The sequence below is a fragment of the Taudactylus pleione genome, unplaced genomic scaffold (genome assembly GCF_031769625.1).
Source record: "Taudactylus pleione unplaced genomic scaffold, aTauple2 ptg000579l, whole genome shotgun sequence".
NCBI lineage: Eukaryota > Metazoa > Chordata > Amphibia > Anura > Myobatrachidae > Taudactylus > Taudactylus pleione.
In genome coordinates, this window is record NW_028284981.1 from 232,427 (window position 1) to 258,528 (window position 26,102).

Below are 26,102 nucleotides of genomic sequence, written 5' to 3' on the forward strand. Positions count from 1 at the left end.
TCAGTGATATCTCCTGTGTTAAGTGTGTTAATGAATACTAAAAAGACGGTAATTAAGTAAAGTCCTTTAAAACCGTTATTTTAGTGTTGATGAATTCCTGTTTAACCTTTAAACTCTATTCTGTATATATGTATAATTTCAATATTTTTTTTATTTTAGTGTCCATGCTTTTACGTGTTTTCTAAACACACACTACCATTTGTGAAACAGTTTCTCACTGAAAAAAAGGTAAATACTCCTATTACAGATGCCAGCATTTCTTAAATACTAATATACACTTCAGTTAGTATATTGTGCTATACTTCCCTACTCCCTTAAATATTAGCAGTCTCCCTGAGTGGGTACAACACAATGATGACATCACAAGGCTCTGCCCACCATGGAGGAAAACACTGATGAGAAGGATAAGGAGTATGTGTGGTCAGGGGCGTCACTTACCTGGGTGACACCCGGTGCGGCTGGACTGATCTTGAAAGGTGATGTGGCTTTGCAGGAGGGGGCGTGGATGCAACCCGCGAAGCCACGCCCCTTGTGTGTGCCGATCTTGCCTCCCGTTATCGGCACACAGTGGGCTTCCCCAACGCTTCTGCAGCTGCTGGCGAAGCCCACAGTCTCTCCTGTGCCTCTCTCCGTGTCCTGGTTTCATGGTGATACCATCCAACGGGGTACCCCAAGATGGTGTCACCCAGTGCGGCCCGCACCCCCCTAGTGACGCCAGTGTGTGTGGCATACAAGAACATGGCCACCATTCTCCAGCACACAGATGTCATAAGGATGTGTGATGAATTCCTGGGGATGACTAATTGCATGAACTAAGGGCCTGATTCAGAGCCGGACGCTCTGACCAGAGCGCTCGCTCTGAATCAGGCCCTCCTCCATTAAAATGGAGCGTCCTCCTGGACGCTCGTATAGCTGTGGGTCACCACCCACAGCATATACGAGCGTCCAAAAAGATGGTCGCGATGGTCTTGACTAGGGGTGTGCACCGGACACTTTTTGTGTTTTGGTTTTGGATCTGGATCTTTCTTCGTGTTTTGGATCTGGATTGGTTTTGCCAAAACCACCCTTCCGTGTTTTGGGTTCTGGGTTTTGTGTTTTGGATCTGGATTTTTTCTTAAAAAATAAAAAAAAAACGCTAAAATCACATAAATGGGCCTTTTTTTGTTCCTACGCTATTAATAACCCCAATAACATTAATTTCCACTCATTTCCACTCTATTCTGAACACCTCACACCTCACAATATTGTTTTTAGGCCAAAAGGTTGTACCGAGGAAGCTGGATGACTATGCTAAGCGACACAAGGGGGCGGCACAAACACGTGGCCCATCTAGGAGTGGCACTGCAGTGGCAGACAGGAAGCCAATCAGCGTTATGGTGCCCATTTGCATGTAGCACGAACCCGGGAGATCCGTGCTACATGCATCTGTGTGATTGGCACAGAGCAATGACAGGTCCGTGAGACCCGTCTGTGCTGCTGTGGTAAATAAAAAAAAAAAAACCTGTGTAAAAAAAGAAAAAAATGGCGTGCACCCCCCCAAAAAAGAGCAACCAGCTCCGGGCATTAGTAACCCAGTGCTGGGTGTGCTTAAATACAGGGGACAAACGACGTAGGGGTCCCCTGTACTTAAGCACAACCAGCACCGGGCTAGTCAGAACCAGCGCTGGTTGCCAAAATACGGGGGACAAACGACGTAGGGGTCCCCTGTATTCTGCGCAACCAGCTCTGGGCTCTGATCCGGTCCTGGTTCTGGAAATATAGGGGACAAAAAATGAGTAGGGTTCCCCTGTATGTTCCAGAACCAGCACTGGACTTTTTCTAGCGGGGGGCTGATGCCACAGCCAGGGGAGCCCTTTCACCGGGCCCCCCAGCCGCAGCATCAACCCTGACCGCTAGTCAGCCCAGGCCGGGGATCCCTGGAGAGCTGGGGACCCCCCCAATAAAGGGGTCACCCTCTCCAGGGCACCCCAGGCCCAGGCTGATAGCCCGGGGCTATCCCCGCCACCCCTGGTGGCGGTGGGTGGCGGGTTGATTGTGTGGTGTGGTGTAAATAAAGAATATCAAACATTGTCTTTACAAGTAGAACTGCAAGTCCCAGCTAGCCTGCCCCGCATGCTGGTACTTGGAGAACCACAAGTACCAGCATGCAGGGCATTAAGGGCCCACTAGTACCTGTAGTTCACCTGTAAAAAAAATGTTTAAAAAAACACAGGACACACACACCGTGACAGTATAAGTTTATTAAACATACATACACACACACACACACATGTACACATACTCACCTATGTAACCTGTAGCATCGGTCCACTTGTCCGGTAAAGTATCCATAGGGGACCTGTGAAAAAAAACATACTCACCATCTCCTATGCGAGGTTCTGTCCTCTTCGTTCCAAAGTAGGCATCCCCGGACTTGGCAAAAAAAAAAAACGAAAACGCGATCCACGAACTTAGTACCGTTCTATAGAACGGTACTTCCCGAATGAGAGCTTAGCGGCGGGGTATCACCATGGAAACCCCGCTGCTAAGCGTTCATTGGCTGAGAGAGGTCATCTCCCGTCTCTCAGCCAATGAACGGCTCCCTCCATTGTAGTCAATGGTGGGAACCGCAGGGTAAACTTTAATAACCTTGCGGCTCCCAGCATTGACTACAATGGAGGGAGCCGTTCATTGGCTGAGAGAGACGGGAGATGGCCTCTCTCAGCCAATGAACGCTTAGCAGCGGGGTTTCCATGGTGATACCCCGCCGCTAAGCTCTCATTCGGGAAGTACCGTTCTATAGAACGGTACTAAGTTCGTGGATCGCGTTTTCGTTTTTTTTTTTTTTGCCAAGTCCGGGGATGCCTACTTTGGAACGAAGAGGACAGAACCTCGCATAGGAGATGGTGAGTATGTTTTTTTTCACAGGTCCCCTATGGATACTTTACCGGACAAGTGGACCGATGCTACAGGGTTACATAGGTGAGTATGTGTACATGTGTGTGTGTGTGTGTGTATGTATGTTTAATAAACTTATACTGTCACGGTGTGTGTGTCCTGTGTTTTTTTTAAACATTTTTTTACAGGTGAACTACAGGTACTTGTGGGCCCTTAATGCCCTGCATGCTGGTACTTGTGGTTCTCCAAGTACCAGCATGCGGGGCAGGCTTGCTGGGACTTGCAGTTCTACTTGTAAAGACAATGTTTGATATTCTTTATTTACACCACACCACACAATCAACCCGCCACCCACCGCCACCAGAGGTGGCGGGGATAGCCCCGGGCTATCAGCATGGGCCTGGGGAGCCCTGGAGAGGGTGACCCCTTTATTGGGGGGGTCCCCAGCTCTCCAGGGATCCCCGGCCTGGGCTGACTAGCGGTCAGGGCTGATGCTGCGGCTGGGGGGCCCGGTGAAAGGGCTCCCCTGGCTGTGGCATCAGCCCCCCGCTAGAAAAAGTCCAGTGCTGGTTCTGGAACATACAGGGGAACCCTACTCATTTTTTTCCCCTGTATTTCCAGAACCAGGACCGGATCAGAGCCCAGAGCTGGTTGCGCAGAATACGGGGGACCCCTACGTCGTTTGTCCCCCGTATTTTGGCAACCAGCTCTGGTTCTGACTAGCCCGGTGCTGGTTGTGTTTAAGTACAGGGGACCCCTATGTCGTTTGTCCCCTGTATTTAAGCACACCCAGCACTGGGTCACTAATGCCCGGGGCTGGTTGCTCTTTTTTTGGGGGGGGGGGGGGCACGCCATTTTTTTCTCTTTTTACACAGGTTTTTTTTTTTTTATTTACCACAGCAGCACAGACGGGTCTCACGGACCCGTTAGTGCTCTGTGTCAATGACACAGATGCAAGTAGCACGGATCTCCTGGTCCGTGCGTGCATCTGTGTCATTGAAATACACAGCAGCACAGACGGGTCTCACTGACCCATCTGTGCTCTGTGTCACTGTCAATCACACAGATGCATGTAGAACGGATCTCACGAGTCCGTGCTACATGCAAATGAGCACCATAATGCTGATTGGCTGAGAGCCGTGACAGACGGCTCTGTCAGCCAATCAGCACTTTGCCCATTAAAGGCAAAGGCATTTTTTTTTAAATGGCCGCTCGAGGCAAAACCTCGAGATCCGACAGCAGATCTCGAGGTTTTGCCTCGGGAGAGGGATCCGGGGCAGACAGGGAGATCCGAGCTTGGGCTCGGATCGCCCCGGATCCCCGAAGTTCGGGTGGGTTCGGTTCTCAGGGAACCGAACCCGCTCATCCCTAGTCTTGACCATCGCGAACATCGGACTTGCGACAGAGACCCTGCGGTAGGGTCTCCTTGCCACAAGCCCTGGAGTGATTTTGGCTCTATCAGAGCCAAAATCACTCCTAATGACATCACTAGTGATGTCAGTGGGGCCGGCTTGAGACAGTAGGCGTTCCCATGGGAACGCCTCCGTCTGGCAGGCACGCCCACCAAAGGGGGCGTGCTGTCAGTCACTATCGACAGCACGCCCCCTTTGGTGCGAGACCCGGAGCGACAGCTTGGGTGTCGCAGTCCGGGTCTCGCGCATGCGCACGACGGAGCTCCCTCCGTCGTGCGCATGCGCAGTGGGGAACATTGACCCACTTGCGAGCGTACTGCCGCTTGCGAGTGGGTCTGAATGACCCCCTAAGTTAGGAGCTTATTTAAGATCTATTCTCACACTCACATATATATATCTATCTATCCACATATACACACATACATCATATGTATTGTTGCAAGATCAGGTTAAGGGTGCCATCTCCTGGGGGTAAACGGTGGCACTTCTTATGCAGCAGCCAATCAATAGCACACCAGTCTAGTGCCTTGGTACGAATTTCCACAGCTAGTTTTCTTTAGCAGCTTAAAAAAAAAACTTAAAAAAAAAAAATCTGGCCTGTCTGACTAAGCTAAACCGAGAACTCCCTCACACAGAACTTACTTATAGCAATGAGTGTCTCTTAGCAGGCCTGCCAGCCTGCTTCCCCCAGGTAGTGACTGATACAAAAAAAAAAAAAAAAGTGTGAGTTTCTCTTATCAGCCTCTCACAGGTGGTCTGACAATCAAGGTTTCTAGTTAGCTGTCTACTAGACAGAAGCTAGGAACCTGGGATATATATATATCTCCCCTTGATAACTTCAATAGTGCTTTTTTTCACATATCCTTCCCTCCTGTTTCACCGTCTAGGGCGGTACATGGGTAGCTCCGAAGCAAAAAAAAAAAAAAAGGGGAGAAATAATCCACATTGGCCAGTTGGCTTACTGGCCTATGTTCTACTGAGAATTTAATATGTTGCAATGTCAAGAACCATCTGGTTATTCTCAGACATCCATTTGAAAAGAGCATGATCAGTAATCAACCTGAATTTTCTTCCTAAAAGGTAGTAACTGAGTATTTCTAATGCCGGGGGGAGGTTGCTGCAGCAGCAGTCTACTCTCTCTTCTTCTGTGATGTGCGGAGGGGAAATCGCACTCGTGCCCCTTGGGTGTCTCCCATAAAGCAAATGAAAAGGTGGAGAATTGTGGAACCTCTCTACTGGCCAGCAATAAATAGAGTAACAATCCCAATATTTCCCATCTGTATCCACCACTTTCTTGAAAGCTTTGGTAAACCTTCTCACTATGTCATCAGTCTGAGGGTGATACAGGGAGGTCCTTAGATGAGTAAGCTTAAACAGCCGCCACAACTAATGGGGTACCCGGATCAGTTAGGATTTCCTTAGGTATTCCCAGTCCGCTAAAGACATGAACTAGTTCCTTAGCAATTGTCTTTGTTGACGTGTTGCACAGCAGTATCTGGTACATAGCTTAATCCATTACCAAATATACTGATGGCCCCGGGGAGACTTTAATAGAGATCCAACCAATCCATAGCTATTTTCTGATACGGGACCTCATTGATGGGACAAGCAGACTTCTATAATGTGGCCCGGGAGCATGGTACTCACACTCAGAGCAGGATGCACAGTACTCACATCCATCTTTATGGACCCCTGTCTAGAACAAATGTATAAAATTATTTCAGAAACTTTTTCTATCCTTCGTTGTCCTGCAGTTAATGGACCATGAGCTAAGCCTAACACCTTTCTTCTATATGCCTTTGGAACTATTACTTGTTCCACAATAACTTCTCCTTTCTCTAACAATTAGTACAACTGCCATGTGAGGGTATGATAACCTACTATCAGGCTCTACTGGGTTTCCATCAACCACTTCTACATTCTCTCTACTCTTTACCAGAGAAGGGTTGTTTAACTGCTCTAAGGCAATGATATCTCTTCTTACTTAAAAATCAGGTATACAGGCAACTGGTTCAACAATATTTTCTACTTTATCAGAAGATACAACATTCTGTGTGGCAAGCTCAGGGTAAGGATGCCACCTACTGGAGTAGACAGGTGCACTTTCACACTTTAGCAAATTAGTAGCACACTAGTCCATGGTCTTGATACAAGTGTCCACAGCTAGTTTTATTTTGCAGCACAAAGATACATAACAGAAAAGCCTATCCTGTCAGGCTCCAACTAAACAAATTACTCCCTCTCTCAGCGTGGAGGACCCAAATGTCCCATTCACAAAGCAACAGTTCTTACAGCCAGTAAACATATTGTCTCTCAACAGGCCTACTGCCTGTTCCCCAGGTAGTGAGAGAATGAGACTACCAACTGACACATCTTCTATCAGCCTCTCACAGCTGCTCTGACAATCAATGTTACCAATTAGCTTCTATTCATCAGATATAAGCCAGGAATCTAGGGTACACAGAGTTCCCATTTACAACTTTTCCTGTGCTTTTATAAAAAAAAATATATATATACCCTAGCCTATTGATGTGATATAATGTATATCTATGCAATGCATCTTTGATAAGTTGTGATCTGTGGTATAATGTTAAAGAATGTCAACAATAGGTTTTATAATTTTCTATAATCTGTGAATTATATTTTGCCACTTTGTATTTATCTTGTTTATATGTGCATGTTAGGAGGTTTATATGTTTATCCCATATTTGTTATATTGATTCTCCAGATCTAAATTTGAGCAAGTGACCGTTATAAACATCACTTTTGATGTTTTTTTTGTTTTAGATGCACATTTGTTTCATATTTCTGGCTCTTTACAGTATAAGTATATTTTACAAAAAAAATTTCTAAAGCCGCATACACACTAGACGATATTAACAATATAGTTATCATTCATCGTGTACAATATCGTCCAGTGTGTACGCAAGACCTCATTAACAATGCGTGCTTCTGCGGAACGTTAACGACGTCTTTCATCTCCCGTACTTGCAGGGCAACCTGACTAGATCGTCGGCTTCTGTAAGTACGGGGATGAGGGAGGGTGTCATCACGGAACGATATTGTTCAGTGTGTTTGCTCAATGTCGTTAACGACACTGAGCCTGGCAGTGCAGGGGAAACACTTAACGATATTGCTCATGGAGCAAATCGTTAAGTGTGTATGCGGCTATAGAGTGCCCAACAAGCGTATTATTTTTCCTCTCATTGGTTTTGCTCCTTAATCAGTCAGAGGGTCAGAAAATAATGCAACTTTCACCATCCACATACATCTACTTATATCAATAGAAGTGAATTCACACGAAACTCTAGAGCTGTAGCACACAGTAAATGTATGGGTATATATGCTACCTGTTTACTGTGTAGAGAACAGAATTGCTTTAAATGCACATTCTAATAATTTATCACAGGAATCGCCAATTGGGGAAAAAGATGCTCCAGGTCACTTTCTGTCCTGGCTGGTGAGAAGGTGAGGAAACCATTTAGCAGAGTATATCGAACTTTTATTATGAGTGAAAAATAATTTGCTGCACTTTAATTAGCTATGTACTGTAGTTACACAAAGTTTTTTGTTTTTTCTTCAAGTTGATGTTTCAGGACCAGAGGAAATGTCACTATTTTGCTATGTTACCATTAAATGAAGTAAAATAATTCCTAACTAATTTACCTCAAGGGAATTTCACTTAAAAAAATAAATAAAAAATTGATGGGGAGGTAGGGGTTTGAGAGGCACAACGTACTGCCATAAAAAGTTTTTGTTTTTTTCAAATTTCTGCCTTTTTTTCTACTTGTATATTTTTCTGCAATTTCTAAAGTTGAATATACTTTATTGTGGGTTTTGTGTATTTGTGTCCGTTCTGTTAAATTGCATGCTTTTATGGGATTTTTTTTTTTTTTTTTCGTTTATGTTTTGGATTTTTCCTTCAATCTCATCCCCCCCAGCCATGGGACACCCTGTAATGAGATCACGGTGGGGGAGTTGCTTAACGCAAATGCAGAATTCTGCCGCGGCAGACAACATGGCGCTCTAGAAAAATGCAATATGTATAGATCTAAATCCCAGGCACTATCCTCCCATCATTAATAGTAGACACATAGGGCCTGAGATGGACGCTAATACCGCAGCAGCTGCAAATTTGCATTTCGGCCATCTGTGCATCAGGCCCACATTCAGGTGCGCAGTCTCAAATGCACATTTTAAAGAAGCTAGATCATGTCTCACATAGGTTAAGGCCAGCAGATTAAGAACACATTAGACGTAACACCATCTCTCCCCCTCATTTTTTTTTTTTTAGAAAACCGGTTTATATTTACCCAATATCCGGCCGTTTCGATGTTGGAAACTTAGAGTCCTACATTACCTGCGATGAATATTTTCAAGAGAAGATAAAAAATATACCAGATTATCTCCAGTGACCCCATAGAAGATGTTTCCAGTGAATCTAGAGCCAAGATCCAAAGTACAGACCCGTCATTGTTCTTCACTGCCAAAGAACGTCTGCAATTTTAGTAATCTGTGTCTTTATCATGAAATATTACATTTAGGACTTTTTATTTTAAAAATAATAAATCTAATTGCACAAACATTCAATATGAAAATATATTTTTCGTCAAGTGGCCTTTATTTACAGTAAAACAATAAAATAAAATCCTCTCTTTGCAAACGGCATCTTTCAAGCGACAATAGCGTATCGAGGAGCTCATTCCGTTACACCGGCCTGGAGTCTGCTGCATTTGTCCGATGCCTTTTCATTAGCGTTTTCCATTTTTGCAATTCTAGATCCAAACTGCATTGCTCTTTTGGGCAGGACGGAGGAGTTTCCGAGTCCCAGTATCACAGCAGCCATGCGCAGGATCAGTTTCTCACCAAGCCCTCTGGGCAGAGTTAAGTTTACTTTCTCCCAGATTGGCAGAGAGTTCAAAAATGAGACCACATTCTCATCAAGGAAGGGGAATCTGGGGGGGAAAACAAAAGACCATGACAACAGAACCTTATTGTAAAACAGAAGCTCTACAGATCAATTTTAATCATTGCACAATAAAGAGTCACAAACAGTATTTAAATGCAGCAGTGACCTCACATAACCCTCCTTTCCCCATATACAGTAGACTATTGCTGGACACACACACTATGCGATATGTTCGTTCCTTTAGAGCATCTGTCCGTGTGTATAGATGTGGGAATGACGTCGTTCAGACATATTGCGTTGGCCCTGCAGCACAGCCGATACATATAACGCAGATATAGCTGTACATCTGGCCGTGTAAAGGCGCCCCACTTGCTGTAGGAACTGCCGACACCTCAGGTGGGCTAATTTAAATGCCCGCCAAATGTGATGTCAGCGGTGACTTATATCGAGCGGCAGATTGGTAAGTGTGTATTGGCTTATCCGTGGTTCGGCGGACAAGTCATCCAGGTATGTACCCAGGATTAGGCAGTCAGACTATTTTTAATATGTTTCAGTTCTCTGCAAAATGATTAATCATTAGTGTTACAAAGAAGTGCTTAAATCTGGCTGACAGAGCAGAACATTTATCACATGAGGGGATAAGCATATAAACAAAGGAAATAAATAAAACTGAATGGCCATCACCCTTAGGGGCCCATTTATCAAAGTGTATTTGAGGTATAATTCCCGAAAACACCCGTTTTCAGGGGTTTACCTCAAATATTAAGTATCCCCCGTATGTATTAAGGAGGGATCGCATCAGGTATCTCCGATTTTAAGGGCATGTGGGGGATTAGATGGGCATGTGGGGACGTCTGATACTATGTGGGGGATTAGATGGGTATGTGGGGACATCTGATGCTAGGTGGGGGATTAGATAGGCATTTTAACGGCATGTGGGAATGTCTAATCCTATATAGAAGATTAGATAGGCATTTTGGGGGCATGTGGGGAGGTCTGATGCTATGTTGGGGGATTAGATGGACATTTTGGGGGCATGTGGGATGCCCAAAATTTGGTCCTAGTGCGATCACTGAAGCAATATCCTTGTTTACCAGCCACTGCACTGGCCCCACCACAGGGGACAATGGAAACAGCTACAGCAGAATTGGAACCCTGATGTGCCACCTATTGGGCCTGCCTTAAACAAACGGTGGCTCAGTTTTCCTGCCTGTTTAAACATGGCAGGTGGATGACCGGAAAACGCACCATGTAATACAGACAAGAGGCTGATACAGGCTGGGGGCAACTTAACATCCCAACTGTCTGTGTGCTCATCATTTATTAGAAATCTAGTCTTACAGGCTGTATATCATGCAAGCAGCCTGTTGTTACATGTGCCATACAGACAGAACACACAATTAAGCTCACCTAGCTTCTTTGCTATGGTCACCAATAACTCGGTCATCCCGTCCAAGGTTTCTGGAAGAGATACGTTCTAATTCCATGCTCAGCTCCTGAAGGAGACCTTTGTATCCTCTTTTAATGAACTGCACTCTGTGACGTGAGTAGCCAGCAAGCTGTTCATCTGCCCCAATACCCGTAAGAACGACCTATAGATTGGGGGAGGGGGGGGGGGGGGGGGAGAGAGAATGCAGAAAACTAGTACATGAGACACTGCTGCAAACAAAATGATGCCAGCACCAGGGAATTACAAATCTTCAGACATTTGACCTGGGGGAGGGGACTTTCCTCAGAAACTAGCTAGGAAAACAGCAGCTGCTTTGCAAAGGAGTAACTTCCTGTCTAGTAAGCAGTGATACAATATTAGTATTAATTATTGTTATCCTTACAATATAAATGATTATGTAAAAGCACATGGTACTCCCAATTACAGGAAAGTTGTGTATGTATGCAGCCCGATTTCAATTAACGAGACAGATTGGGCTGAAAGATATGAAACTCAATTGAGGTCAGTGCATGGACAGCGCCTCAGATCAAGAGTTGCGCAGTTCACATTGCTCCACGGAAAACTACACGTGTCCTCATTTACCTAGCGTTTTTGCTCTGTAAGGCGCGGGATGCGTGGCACGAACAAAATGCGGCGTCGTGGATAGTTTCGGCCTTTCGCACTTGAATTGCGGCTGCACGCAAACAAGACTGTAGTGTACTAAGGCCTGCTTTGTAATTTTAGCGCTGTAGGATTCGCACAATATGTGACAGGATGCGGCTCAGTCATGTAGGTCCCAGATCGCTCTTTATTATCAGACTAGCGTCCTTGTCGCATTGCTATAACACCAGGATCCACTTGTGGTGTACAGGGTACGCGTATGATGGGCTTTTATCGCTTCAATGCAGAAAAATGCACAAATTCAGTAAAAAAAATAAAAAAAAATACTAAGAGACGTGTAAAATGACTCGGCCGCATTTTTGATGGCACGATTTGAGGATAGGTGTATGAGGGCACCTACAGTATAGGAGCATACACACGGTCAGATTTGTCAGATGAACGATCTAACCGACGATTTGAACTATGAACGATTTTTGACTGCATTAAAATGAATGGAATCGTCCAAATCTGACTGCAAACACATCAGATGTCAGATATCGTTATCTGACCATCGGGAACGCGCATCGTTCAGACATGTCAGATTTCCCTTCAGATATGAACGATTTTTTAAATCGTTATCGTTCAGATCTGAAGAAAAATCTGACCGTGTGTATGCACCTTATGCATTGCAGAATTTGCACACCATCATTTTTACAGATTATACATGATTACGGTCTTTGAAATCTAGGCGTATGCACGTGATTCGGACATATTTCAGATTATACTAACTGACTGAATGGTGTTATCAGCGGCTCCTATTTACAGATTTTTTTTGACACAATGGTCCCTACTCGTTAGACCAGGGGTGGGCAATAAGCGGCTTCTCCAGAGGTTGTTGAACTACAAATCCCAGCACGCCTTGCAACATTTTTAACATGGCCAAATAGCAAAACTGTGGCAGGGCATGCTGAGATGTGTAGTTTCACAACATGCGGTGCTACTCCCGGGAGACTTAAATGCTCTTAGGGCAGCCGGGAACGCCAGCCAAGATTCGGAGAGTCGGCAAATTTGCGTCACATTTTCTAGTAAATGCCAAGAGAAGCTCCCGTTTCCTATACAAAAACCTCCTCACGCTCCATTAAACCCTCATATTAAACGGTCTCTGCATTAATACAATTTATATCTGACACACATTAATATACATTCTCCTTCCTGTTAACTTGTTTCGCATATAGAAACCAACATATCATAACGTATATCTTGTAAAATACTCAAGTGCTGCACTGCACCTATTAAGCAATATGGATGTCACAGTCCATTTCCTTACAAGCTGCACCATCCAATGTAACATTTACAGCAGGGCTTCCCAAACTTTCTGAAATCACGGTGCCCTAGAGTATCATCATTATTTTAACGGCACCCCGAGGCCAAACGTTTGTTATTGAGAAATTCACAAAAAAAGAAATAAATGTAGTAAACTGTACTTACCCGTCATCCTTAGGGTCAGTTATGGGGTGGTGGGCAGGGTTGTGCTCAACTAGTAAAAATGCATTTGCAATTACGGTTTGTAACGTAATAATACAGAAGGAAGAAAACTGCTGCGTATGGGGGGGAATCCTTTTTAAATGATGTAAGACAAATATAGGGGGAGATCGATCAACCCTGTAAGGAGGGCAAGTGGAGCGATCAAATGATCACCATCATTTAACTAGTACCTTTAAATTAAATGTACCGGAACCCGATTGGTTGCTATGGGGTAACACCTACCCTTGTCCGCTTTATAAGGTTTGATAAATATCCCCTTTATAAGGAGCTAGGGAATTTTGGCAACCATAATGTAATAAAGTGGTAACCTACAGTAGCTCCCGGGATTTGCTCCTCTCTCAAACACAACATAAGGTAATGAATGCATAGGGCTGCTTACCTTAGAAGCGCTGGCATAGGGTTCCATTTCTCCATTACCAGTCACTACGCCAATCCCTCTAGAAGCAAACCAAACGGCACAGCCAATGCTGTCATCCAGAACAGTGTCCAGAGGCTGGATTAGCTGAGTTATGCGCTGTTGCCTCATTTGTTTCAGCTCTTCAGGCATGACGTTAATTTCAACAAAGTTCCATATTCTCGTCGGGCTCAGCGCCTTAAGTTCATCCAAACCAGACCTGCCCGTGATTCGATCAGGGACATCAAAAGGGTGGAGGTCATGGTTTTGGGGTGAACATGCAGAGCCTTGCTTCTTTAGCTTGGTGCCTTTTTTTGAGGGTATATTTTTGGGATTTGGGGACCTCATCATAAACGCTACATTGAGAAGGTCAATAGGTTCCCCAGCCGGAACGTGGCGATCAGCCAGAGCGGCCAAAATCATGGAATCAATTCCACCAGAGAAAAGAATTGCAACATTGGCTCGTCTTTCCACCGTCGAAACCAAGCGATCGTTTAATCGCGACAGGTGCAGAACCCGTTTCTTCACAGCCTCACTTAAAACATTTATGAGCGACTGGGCGTTTTTCCTGCGTTCTTCCGAAATCAGCATTTTAAGTGTTTCTACGCTGACACTGCTACTGGTTTCCAGCACTGATTCAGGAACTTCTAGGTTTAATGGAGAAACTGGGGTAATAAGTGGACCATCTCCAGTCTGTAGCTCAATTACATTTTTTGGAAGGTCATGCAAGATAGATTTCCGTTCATCGTCATGTATTAACGTTTTTGTGAGCGGTATCTCTGAAGCAGAAACCCATGAATACCATGTTAATGTGACGGACTGTAATGCCGCACAGGAGCTTAGGTTACACTTGAAAATTCCAGATGCTGGAACTTCCTGCCACGGAGTTTCGTCAGCTCCAGCTGGTGATTCTTCCGTCACGGATGCGAGACACAAAGCTGCCCTGAGATTCTCACTGAATCTCCACAAAAGGCTACGACGGCCGAAATAATCTCTTCCAAACCACAAGCAGTGACTTCTTTTCTGATAGTAAATAAAAGCCCAGGGTCCTTGGATTTTGGAAAACAGTGACAACAACCCATGTTGGTCATCGCAAGTTGCAAGGTGATCAAACATTACTTGAGTGTCGTTGGCACCATCTGACATTTCAACACCACCAAAGACCTCTCCGTTCCACAAGAATACATTGCCGCTGTTGTCTTGCAGAGGTTGTGGAGTCAGCTTTCCTCTTAAGTGAAGAACATGACCTGAGAACAAACATCTGTAGTTGTGAGAACGGTCACCGCCGATGGTCTGCTGGCTGCTGTCAGGACCTCTGCGTCTTAGGTTCCCGTCCTCTTGAGAATGGGTTATGTCCCCATGAGAAGTTAAACTGACGGTACAACATATGCCACACATCTCAGGTGTCCACGAGACAACCTAATTCTCAAACTTCGGTTCTCTCAGCGTTCTGGAGAGTCAGGTAAGTAGGTTCCATGTCATGTAATATTTCTGCCAAGTACAAAATATGTGTAAAGTAATTAAATTCAGTATATTCCATCAATGAAGTGAAACTGATCCACAATGTGAGTACAGACGTTGTCACAAACATATTTAAATAAAAAATATATTTTCTTGCCACATGCAATTGCTTCATCTGTAAAATCAGAATCGGTATGAAATACAGACAGTCAGGATCCTGGCGGTCAGAGGGCCTGATTCAGAGCCGGACGCTATTTGCGCTCGCTCGTTCAGAAAAAAGGGGTGGCTATTCAAATGAACCGTTCGCTCTTTGCGGTCAGTTCACGCCTCTAGGTCTGAACGAGCGAACAAAACATGCGGTCGTTTTTGGAAAACTACGCCCCCTGGCCGCTCGCATCCTACGTCATGTCCGCTATTTATTAGATTAATCGAGTACATCGACCAGCGTATGAACTGCTCGCTATTCTTGTGGTTGGTTTTTCCTACCGCAATCATTCGAGCAGTTCAGACTATAAAATAACCCAGTGATGTGGTCAATGACGCTGCTGTATTAATTATGCACACCCATAAAACGCCCGTTTTGACCTTTAAGCACGCCTGCGTTCTGATCTCCACTCCCCGTTTTCAAGCACCTTCCCCTGTTACCACCCACATACGCCTCCTCCTGTCACTCAAAATAGCAGGCATTCGCTATTTAGCGAACAAACGATTTTCGGCCGCACTGACTGGTTCGCGCATACGTATTACGACACGTACGCATGCGCAGTTGGGCAAACATCGCTCGGAACGAACGAGCGGCCGCTTACAAGCGGCTCTGAATCAGGCCCAGAATCCCGACAGGGTTAACATACCGACACTTGTTGGTCGGTATACTAACCCTCCCTCTTTGGTGCTTAACCCTAACCTCCCGCACCCTAAACCTCCCCCTTTAGTGCCTAACCCCTAAACCAAACCCTCCCTCCAACCCCGCCCGCTACTTACCTTCGGCATCCCGGCGGTCAGGATGCTGGCACCGGGATTCTGACCAGCGTCGGTAATCCGGCACCGGTAATGTAAGCATCGGCATCCCAACCGTCGGGATGCCGATCGCATTCCGTAAGATCTAAATGCAGGTTTTACAGCTGAAACATTTGTACTCTATATAGGATTACGACATCGTAATTGTTCAGTCGTTCCTCATCCTGTAGGTGCCCACACTGAACGATATGTCGCCCAGTGCAGGGACCCTCCCTCATCCCCGTATATGCCCAATCTGTCGTTATCGGCAGATTGACCGGCATGTTTGGGCGATAATTGATGTCGGAAACAACCAGCGGTTGCACGCATTGCTGGTCGTTTACCGCCATTTTCATGCCCGATTAATGAGCGAATGAACGATAACATTATCGTTCAATCGCTCATTTGAATCGGCAAGTGGATACACGGCTTTAGTCAGGTTGGCAGCCAGCGAGGCCAGGAAATCTGCATCCTCCGACGCAGACAATGGTTTTAGGGAATGCTACTGTGGCTTGGGAGGTCTGCGTGCGAGATCCCAGGACCCGCTGTACTTCATCCAGGACCCTATTACTCCCACCCTGGCAGCTAAAACTTCAGAGGCACCCTTGTTTAAGAGTGATGTCTCCCCTCCTTCACACTGTGTGTTCCCTTAATGGTTATATTCAGGTGATCAGCGCGATTACCAGTCATAAGCCCCTTACACCACATAAATCATTATGAAATAATGTAATACAAAGAATCTACACGGATGTACTTCAAAAGGGGGAATGCTTTACAGGCAATTTATTGAAAGTAATTGCTGAAGATCTGCATTATTTTTCCAGTCAGTATTTGACTATTACAGAGGCTGATGCACAGACAGCAGCAGATGTGCTCTAAATCCCAGGTACAGTCTGTGTTCATTCATACAAACTGCAGAGGAACTATATACAATGGGTATGGGGGCATGTGTGTGCAGAGGAACCATATACAATGGGCATGGGTGCATGTGTGTGCAGAGCAGTGCGCCCCCTACATCAGCCACATCATCTGCAGAGGAGCCATATACAATGGGCATGGGGGTATCTGTGTGCAGAGCAGTGCTCCCCCTACATCAGCCCCATCATCTGCAGAGGAGCCATATACAATGGGCATGGGGGCATGTGTGTGCAGAGGAATCATATACAATTGGCATGGGTGCATGTGTGTGCAGAGGAACCATATACAATGGGCATGGGGGTATGTGTGTGCAGATCAGTGAGCCCCCTACATCAGCCCCATCATCTGCAGAGGAGCCATATACAATGGGCATGGGGGCATGTGTGTGCAGAGCAGTGCTCCCCCTACATCAGCCCCATCATCTGCAGGCGAGCCATATACAATGGGCATGGGGGCATGTGTGTGCAGAGGAACCATATACAATGGGCATGGGTGCATGTGTGTGCAGAGCAGTGCCCCCCCTACATCAGCCCCATCATCTGCAGAGGAACCATATACAATGGGTATGGGTGCATGTGTGTGCAGAGCAGTGCGCCCCCTACATCAGCCCCATCATCTGCAGAGGAACCAAATACAATGGGCATGGATGCATGTGTGTGCAGAGCAGTGCGCCCCCCTACATCAGCCCCATCATCTGCAGAGGAACCATATACAATGGGCATGGGTGCATGTGTGTGCAGAGGAACCATATACAATGGGCATGGGGGCATGTGTGCGCAGAGGAGCCATATACAATGGGCATGGGGGCATGTGTGTGCAGAGGAACCATATACAATGGGCATGGGTGCATGTGTGTGCAGAGCAGTGCGCCCCCTACATCAGCCCCATCATCTGCAGAGGAACCATATACAATGGGCATGGGTGCATGTGTGTGCAGAGCAGTGCCCCCCCTACATCAGCCCCATCATCTGCAGAGGAGCCATATACAATGGGCATGGGGGCATGTGTGTGCAGAGCAGTGCCCCCCCTACATCAGCCCCATCATCTGCAGAGGAACCATATACAATGGGCATGGGTGCATGTGTGTGCAGAGCAGTGCTCCCCCTACATCAGCCCCATCATCTGCAGAGGAACCATATACAATGGGCATTGGTGCATGTGTTTGCAGAGCAGTGCGCCCCCTACATCAGCCCCATCATCTGCAGAGGAACCATATACAATGGGCATGGGTGCATGTGTGTGCAGAGCAGTGCGCCCCCTACATCAGCCCCATCATCTGCAGAGGAACCATATACAATGGGCATGGGTGCATGTGTGTGCAGAGGAACCATATACAATGGGCATGGGTGCATGTGTGTGCAGAGGAACCATATACAATGGGCATGGGTGCATGTGTGTGCAGAGGAACCATATACAATGGGCATGGGTGCATGTGTGTGCAGAGCAGTGCGCCCCCTACATCAGCCCCATCATCTGCAGAGGAACCAAATACAATGGGCATGGGTGCATGTGTGTGCAGAGGAACCATATACAATGGGCATGGGTGCATGTGTGTGCAGAGGAACCATATACAATGGGCATGGGTGCATGTGTGTGCAGAGGAACCATATACAATGGGCATGGGTGCATGTGTGTGCAGAGCAGTGCGCCCCCTACATCAGCCCCATCATCTGCAGAGGAACCAAATACAATGGGCATGGATGCATGTGTGTGCAGAGCAGTGCGCCCCCTACATCAGCCCCATCATCTGCAGAGGAACCATATACAATGGGAATGGGTGCATGTGTGTGCAGAGGAACCATATACAATGGGCATGGGGGCATGTGTGTGCAGAGGAGCCATATACAATGGGCATGAGGGCATGTGTGTGCAGAGGAACCATATACAATGGGCATGGGTGCATGTGTGTGCAGAGCAGTGCGCCCCCTACATCAGCCCCATCATCTGCAGAGGAACCATATACAATGGGCATGGGTGCATGTGTGTGCAGAGCAGTGCGCCCCCTACATCAGCCCCATCATCTGCAGAGGAACCATATACAATGGGCATGGGTGCATGTGTGTGCAGAGCAGTGCCACCCCTACATCAGCCCCATCATCTGCAGAGGAGCCATATACAATGGGCATGGGGGCATGTGTGTGCAGAGCAGTGCCCCCCCTACATCAGCCCCATCATCTGCAGAGGAACCATATACAATGGGCATGGGTGCATGTGTGTGCAGAGCAGTGCTCCCCCTACATCAGCCCCATCATCTGCAGAGGAACCATATACAATGGGCATGGGTGCATGTGTGTGCAGAGGAACCATATACAATGGGCATGGGTGCATGTGTGTGCAGAGGAACCATATACAATGGGCATGGGTGCATGTGTGTGCAGAGCACTGCGCCCTCTACATCAGCAGAAAATAAATTGTACTCACTTTTGCAGTCACTGAGGGTCTGAGATTTATCTGCGAGAAAGTAAATGTGGCTGTTACGCTGCTGCTTATACACCCTCTGTAATAAAAAATAAAAGGGAAAAAGGGAGAAACACATTACTCCGACACCCTAAAAGTAGGAACACATCCATTTACCTGCTACAATTTATTGTGCTTCAAATGGTACGAGCCATTATTTTGAAGTAGGCAAATAAAAGCTGTATGTACGTACGGGGAGAGGGAGAGAAATACTGTACATACACAGATGTGTCCACATACATTTTAAGCCTAGCACGTTAAAGAGCCCTTATAGTCACGCCCAGCATCTTTTCGTGCAACTTTTTACCTTTTAAATGAGTCTTATCATAGGACGCACAGGCAGCTTCTGCTGATTTAATTGATTTGCGGCATGCCTGTAATCTGTGTGCGACTGCAGCTGTATGTGCATGCGAAGTACTACATTACAGTGTGACAGGCGTTGACACTAACGCAGCATTTCGCATGCAAATACAGCCGCCGTCGCACACAGAATAGAGGCATGCCGCATATCAATTAAATCAGCAGAAGCTTGTGCGACATATTCGCATCACTGAATGAGACGCATTTGAAGGCAAAAAGTCACACGAAGAAAAGACACTCGGTGCGATAGAGCCGCATGACGCTCATACGTTATGTTTAATGCGACTTGTAGCGCACAGAGGTAAGATGTATGTGGACACATCTGATATATAGTGTGTTCCCGCTAGGCTGTTTCAGCGGGGCGCCCCATTGACACAGCCTGCGGGTTCTGTCCCCTCCCGCGGGCCGCAGTGTCCCGTGGGTGTGGAAAACGGCGGTGCAGCGGTCACCGCCGGTTAATTGATGCCAGGCGCATGCGCCCGGCTTCCATTCACAGTGATCGCAGCACCTGGGGGCTCCCCGGCGTGTGTAAGTGCCGGCCACGCCCCCAGGAGTGACGAAAAGGGGACGTGCCATCAAGACACACCCCCTTTTCCTTAGCCACGCCCCCCAGGTTGGCCAAAGCTTCCCCCTGGGGACGGGACTCTTCAGCTTTCCACAGAAGGAGCGCGTCTCAGATGACAGGAACTAGGTTCAACCTGCGCTCCCAGGGGCCTGAATTAGAAATGTACACTAAAGCAAATCGCAGCTGCGATCCCGCACGGCGAGCTGTGAGAAAATCTACTAATGCCGTAGCTGTCTAGAAATGTTTTGCGACGACCACCGGCGCCTTACCAGTCCAAGCAAGTGCGTATAAACCCGCAGCGGTGGCTGTAGATGCTTCGATAATCGACCATCTGAGTAATCCTATGGTGGCGCAGAATGGCCGCCAGAAAGGAGATGCTGGCGCCATATAGTCTGCATATGGGATCGCAGATATAGGCAGATACACGCCCCGAAAAGAGTCACAACACGCCCTATTCTCTCAAAACCAACTCTGTCTGCCAATCACTTGCAAATAAATCCTCACTACAACCGTAGTCACATTCGATTGCAATCGCCGCGTGTGTACATAGCAGCTAAGACGCAAGCACAGGCGGACGATAATCGCACAATTGCATAAATATCGGCTTTGCGCACATCTCTGAAGCAGGCCCTTAGTGCACTGTGATATACACAAAATAACTATAAAGCCGCTGTATGAACAAACTTGACAAACACATGAAATGCAAAACACTAATGCCATGGTAACAGCTTACCCGATCTTTCTTTAAATTGGATATTTCATCAAGAAGAACTTTCTGTTCTCTAAACTGAATATAAGAAAGATTTATTGGGAATGTCCTCATCTTGTGTCTAAATTACAAATTGCGTATTTGCAAGGAGTATTATCTGTACATGTGAATAAAGATGAATATAATGGATGTAATGCAAAATGAGATTTGAGTTATGGTTTGCAAACGGTACAGTCATTCAGTAGTGATTTTATCCAAGCAGGGCACAGAGCAGTCACATGAGGCGGGATAACATGAGCTGACAGGAGAGCGTTACATTCTGTACTTCAGGTACAGTGGGCCTGATTCAGAGCTGAACACTCTGACCAGAGCGCTCGCTTTGAATCAGGGCCCTCCTCCATGAAAATGGAGCGTCCTCCTGGACGCTCGTATAGCTGTGGGTGACCACCCACAGCTATAGCGAGCGTCCATGATGATGGTCGCGGTGGTCTTGACCATCGGGCTTGCGACGACAAAATCACTCCCACTGACATCACTGGTGATGTCAGTGGGGCCGTTTCAGACGGTAAGCGTTACCATGGGAACGCCTCCGTCTGGCAGGCACGCCCCCGGCACGCCCACCAAAGGGGGCGTGCTGTCAATCAACATCGACAGCACGCCCCCTTTGGTGCGAGACCCGGAGCGATGGAGAGCCCGTCGCTCGCCGGGTCTCGCGCATGCGCACGACGGAGCTCCCTCCGTCGTGCGCATGCGCAGTGGGGGAACATCGACCCGCTTGCGAGCGTACTGCCGCTCACGAGCGGGTCTGAATGACCCCCAGTGTCCGCATGGGCATAACTACCATGGGTGCAGTACGCCTAGTGTCAGCCTCCTCTTTACCTCCTATATAAATTTACATTGTACAATATAAATCTTGTAACAAATACACTAACTACGCCTTCATACTAGCTATACAGCCAATACACCCAGATTACGTATAGGTGACAAACACGTTATCTATGACTTGTGTCAAGATTTAGGGACCTATTTATCAAGGCTTTTCTTCATAGAATTATGCAGAAAGAAAAGTTTCGGCATAATTTTATCTATCACCACTATGTACTAATAGCCTAATACGGGAGATTTCACGGACATCTCCTGCAATAGGCCAACTATCGGTGCAGTGTGCAGTCCCCATTATTATCAATGGGAACTACCATCTGCCCCCTATGTACCAAACTACAAAAAGCAGATTGCACAAAACGTTTATGCCAAATGGAGGCATACTCGCAGGAGAGGGATCTGCCAATCCCTTTCCCGCAGCCTCTATCCGGCCCCCAAACTTGAAACTGTGGACAAGCACTGTGCCCGATTCCTTTGGAGGAGTCACAATTGTGAAAGAGTCCTCCGATATGCTGGGAATGTAACTCACAGGGACAGCGGTGATCATTACCACTGCGAGTTTACTTTAGTACATACTGTAGCAGGATATTTTGATTCAGAATGAAAATATCCATCTCAATACGGACTGTTAATAATAGTGCAGAGAGCATTAATACATAGGCCCCTTAAACACACAAAAGTGCCATAGGGAATAAAGACAGAACTAATATCCCCTCACTCATAAATGAGGTAAACAGTATTTTAGGAGAAATACATTTAAGGAAAGAGACAAAACTAAAGCGGTAGAACCCTGGACTCGATATAATCTTTACACTTTGCCACAGTGCACTTATCCTGTTTATATCCATCTGTCCTCACCATTTTAGTTTGCAGAAGTGTCTCCTGTATACGGGAATAGGCAGGCACAACCCTTGATGTGCACAGGATCATCTTAACTTAAGGGCCACCTTACATCTGCCTGCCAATCGGAAACACAGCATGGCGGCTATCGATGTTCGCCAATTCCTATTGGCCAGCAGTTACTTTATAATTTGTCATTCCCCCTAAGCACAGGGCAGGGTACATTCTAACATTAATAAAACAGGATGCATCCATGGGGATAACATTAGTCTTCTCACCTTAGCAGAGAACTCTTCTTTCTGTCTGCCTGTCCAGCTTCTGCAGTCCTCTGTACCGCTGGTAATAGGTTCTGACATGTTCACAAGTTAAGGACTAGCTCCCTCCCATCAGAAGAACCTGGAGGACACCACACTCAATGATGCTGCACATCGTGTACATTGCCCAGCGCCTACAGCGGCCAAACCTACAGCCGTGTCCTCGTACACTATTGCTTTAGTCGCGCCAACTCCGTTTTGCTTCATATACGGACTGGGTCGCACACAGATAGAAGTGTCGCGTATCACGTTAATCAGTGCAGTCTTGTGAAGCGGTTTGTTGCATCCAATTGTGACTAATAGGGTGTACACACAGCACAGATACATCTGCAGATGATGGTCATTCATACACACTGAACGACCATCATCTGCTTCTGGCTGCGGGTTCCGCTGGCCAGGGGGCATGTCCCTACCCCGCTTCATGTGTACGGGCAGACCGCCCGTACACACAGCCCGATGGATCGGACATCGACTGTGCAGCACTGCCGACGCGATATGTCTGTGAACGACGTCGTCCACAGACATATCGCTGGTACACACTGGCCGACGGGCACCAGATACCTTGGTCGATCTGTCAGTGTGTACCCAGCTCAAGACACTTTTACAGGTGAAACAGGTGACAAAACGATGCTACACCGCTCACTCAAGTCAGACGTCTTGCGCCGCATGGCGTGCTGAGGCTAGGTGTATGAGGGCACATCTGTATAGTGTGTTTTGTTCTTCCATTTTGCAGAAATGTCACATAACATAAGCCTCGTTAGCCTCCCCCCACCCCGAGTAATACGGTCTTACACAGTACTGACACCATATTATTCTCCTATAATGGATTTTATAAGATCGATGTGAATAAATTAAATGAACAAACTAGTAATAAATATCTACTATTGTGACATCAGGGCGGTGTTGATAAAACTGCACTCCAGGTCCATAAAGAATATCAGAGCAGAACATGTACAGACCACTTACCCACTTTAACATAGATCCCCAGCAGCAGCAGCATGCAGAGTCCCACAGACCAGGAAGCCACACCGCCCATGTGACCAGAGCATGTGACGTCCATCCTGGAGCTGGAGGCGTGGCCTGCGTGTCCATGGAGACCAGCCGGCTTGCGCTCCACAGGAGAGGAAACAGCTGCGTTCCAGCAGTGAGGCAGCTCTGTGTATGGGGATGAATCAGCGCAGTGAGGCAGCTCTGTGTATGGGGATGAATCAGGGCAGTGAGGTAGCTCTGTGTATGGGGATGAATCAGGGCAGTGAGGCAGCTCTGTGCATGGGGATCAATCAGCGCAGCGAGGCAGCTCTGTGTATGGGGATGAATCAGGGCAGCGAGGCAGCTCTGTGTATGGGGATGAATCAGCGCAGTGAGGCAGCTCTGTGTATGGGGAAGAATCAGGGCAGCGAGGCAGCTCTGTGTATGGGGATGAATCAGGGCAGTGAGGCAGCTCTGTGTATGGGGATGAATCAGCGCAGTGAGGCAGCTCTGTGTATGGGGATGAATCAGTGCAGTGAGGCAGCTCTGTGTATGGGGAAGAATCAGCGCAGTGAGGTAGCTCTGTGTATGGGGATGAATCAGTGCAGTGAGGCAGCTCTGTGTATGGGGATGAATCAGCGCAGTGAGGCAGCTCTGTGTATGGGGATGAATCAGTGCAGTGACTACCACATTGATAGATACATACCATCATTAATGGGAAACACCAGGGAAAAAAAAAAGAAAAGGAGAGGCATAAATTAATATTAAATAGCCCAATGTGAAACCAGATGATTAGAATAATACACAAATGACAGGGGCAATATGCATAAGTAAAGCAATAAAATAGAATCTCTGAATAAACAGATGCATGTAATGCCGGGTACACACTAGATGACATTGTAAACGATTTGCCGATAACGACTACTCATTATGACAGTCGTCCAGTGTGTGCGCACTATGTCACTGACAATGCGTGTCGTCAGTGACCTCGTCTGTTGGACCTACATGCAGGTCGGGCGGGCGATATTGTCAGCGGGGGCCATGCTGCCAATTGCAGCATGGCCTCCGCCGTCGTTCCGTCGCTGCTGCATGTATGCACTTGCCAATACCAGTACCCCGACGGGTACCGTCGCAAGCGAGGTCAGTACACAGTAGACATCGTCTAGTGTGTACCCGGATTAAGAACTGGTCAGTTCAGAAAATGAAGTAGCAGTGGGCTCCTCCTCTTTGCCTCCTCTTAGCTGGGTCCCATCCTGGGCCTGTCCTCAGCATAGATTGAGCACCAGTCACACAGGAGGAGAGAACATGGCGGCTGTGTCCCTGTTGAGAGGCCTGAGCTGGGTGCTGCTGCTGAGTGCCCGGGTAGCAGCACCCATGACCGGGAGGAACCTGAGTGGTGAGTCTGGTGTGGTCGCGTTTGACTGCTCACATGCCAATAAGGGACACTACTGTGGCATAATGTGTATAAGGGGAACTACTGTGGTATAATGTGTATAAGGGGCACCACTGTGGTATAATGTGTACAATAAAGTGGCACTGCTGTGGCATAATGTGAATAAAGGGCACTACAGTGTGGCATAAAGTGAGCTATGGGCACTACTGTGTGGCATAATGTGAATTATGGTCACTACTGTATGGCGTAAAGTGAATTGTGGGTACTACTGTGTGGCATAACGTGAATTGTGGGCACTACTATGCAGAGCCGTAACTAGGGCTCTGAGCACCCTGTGCCAGCCCCGCCCCCCTTGCGCATGACGTCATGACGTCATACCTCCCAACTTTTAGGTCCCCCCAAAGAGAGACAGTTCGCGCACCTTAGACGAGCTCGACTGAAAAGGGGCAGGGCTTTGGGGGGAAGTGGGAGGAGCCTGAGGGAAAACAGGGCAGGGCCTAGCAGCTTCTCCTGTTTACATCACTATGGGGGTGTGCCCAGCACTCTCGAGATGCTGGACAGCCTCCAGGCTCTCTGTATACTGGGGAACAGATGCCGGGCGCATGTGCACAGCATCTGTTCTCCTCCTGCACACCCGCTGCTTTGCATAGCAGCGGTTTCTGCAGAGCAGCGGTTTGAGCTCCTCCCAACTCCCCGCCACCGCGTGACACTGCGGCCCACGGGTTGGACAGTCCCATAAAAACGGGACTGTCCTGCTGGATGCGGGACAGTTGGGAGGTATGAGACGTCGGCACCTGAAGCTGCAGCAGTGCCTGGAGCGTCTTGAAGATGCTCCAGGCAGCTGTAATTATGGTAGGGTGCCTGCCTGTAGCGTCCAAGGATGGGCTGCCACTCATGAGCTAAATTTTGCCAGATAGTCCCTGTTAAGCCTAAAACCTGTCTTCATGTGACCTGGCAAATGCTGGGCCATGCATGCACAAAAGGGACCCGACTGGTCTGCAGTTTGGTTAATCCTGCTGACTGCTGCTGGCCAGTATCGCTGGAGACTTGATCATCGCTTTGTTCTGAAAAT

General features: G+C 47.3%; 3 protein-coding genes across 7 annotated transcripts in view; 1 reads left to right on the top strand and 2 right to left on the bottom strand.

The window, feature by feature from the left end:
* The window catches only part of LOC148481416 (uncharacterized), a 76,115-nt gene extending 67,236 nt beyond the window's left edge, over positions 1-8,879 (top strand). For 3 of the 5 annotated variants that reach the window (XM_088453306.1, XM_088453305.1, XM_088453303.1), the window contains exons 7-10: positions 160-228; positions 7,284-7,310; positions 7,699-7,757; positions 8,584-8,879. In XM_088453306.1, the coding sequence (XP_088309432.1) occupies positions 160-228; positions 7,284-7,310; positions 7,699-7,757; positions 8,584-8,704 (276 nt within the window). In that variant the 3' untranslated portion in view covers positions 8,705-8,879. The remainder of the gene's footprint in view (positions 1-159; positions 229-7,283; positions 7,311-7,698; positions 7,758-8,583) is intronic. The other 2 variants (XM_088453304.1, XM_088453307.1) reach the window with 2 other exon arrangements.
* ASNSD1 (asparagine synthetase domain containing 1) lies at positions 8,871-14,564 on the bottom strand. Its single transcript, XM_088453302.1, has 3 exons — positions 13,152-14,564; positions 10,609-10,790; positions 8,871-9,244 (listed from the first exon to the last, which is right to left on the bottom strand). The coding sequence occupies exons 1-3, from the start codon at positions 14,562-14,564 to the stop codon at positions 8,989-8,991; spliced, it is 1,851 nt and encodes a 616-aa protein (XP_088309428.1). The 3' UTR covers positions 8,871-8,988.
* A 5-nt stretch (positions 14,565-14,569) lies between these two features.
* On the bottom strand, positions 14,570-23,701 carry ASDURF (ASNSD1 upstream open reading frame). Its single transcript, XM_088453308.1, has 5 exons — positions 23,635-23,701; positions 22,633-22,750; positions 20,657-20,710; positions 18,963-19,038; positions 14,570-14,657 (listed from the first exon to the last, which is right to left on the bottom strand). Exons 2-5 carry the CDS (start codon positions 22,708-22,710, stop codon positions 14,593-14,595), a joined length of 273 nt encoding a protein of 90 aa, XP_088309434.1. The 5' UTR covers positions 22,711-22,750; positions 23,635-23,701; the 3' UTR covers positions 14,570-14,592.
* Between the last annotated feature and the right edge of the window lie 2,401 nt (positions 23,702-26,102).

Bases quoted from the DNA above. Each gene is read 5' to 3' on its own strand.
- ASNSD1 (XM_088453302.1), bottom strand. From the start codon at position 14,564: ATGTGTGGCATATGTTGTACCGTCAGTTTAACTTCTCATGGGGACATA. The intron at 10,791-13,151 runs GTAAGCAGCCCT...CCCAATCTATAG, and splicing joins CCTATGCCAGCGCTTCTAAG to GTCGTTCTTACGGGTATTGG. The intron at 9,245-10,608 runs GTGAGCTTAATT...TTTCCCCCCCAG, and splicing joins GACCATAGCAAAGAAGCTAG to ATTCCCCTTCCTTGATGAGA.
- ASDURF (XM_088453308.1), bottom strand. From the start codon at position 22,710: ATGTCAGAACCTATTACCAGCGGTACAGAGGACTGCAGAAGCTGGACA. The intron at 20,711-22,632 runs GTGAGAAGACTA...TCTTATATTCAG, and splicing joins AAGAAGAGTTCTCTGCTAAG to TTTAGAGAACAGAAAGTTCT. The intron at 19,039-20,656 runs GTAAGCTGTTAC...TTTTTATTACAG, and splicing joins CCAATTTAAAGAAAGATCGG to AGGGTGTATAAGCAGCAGCG.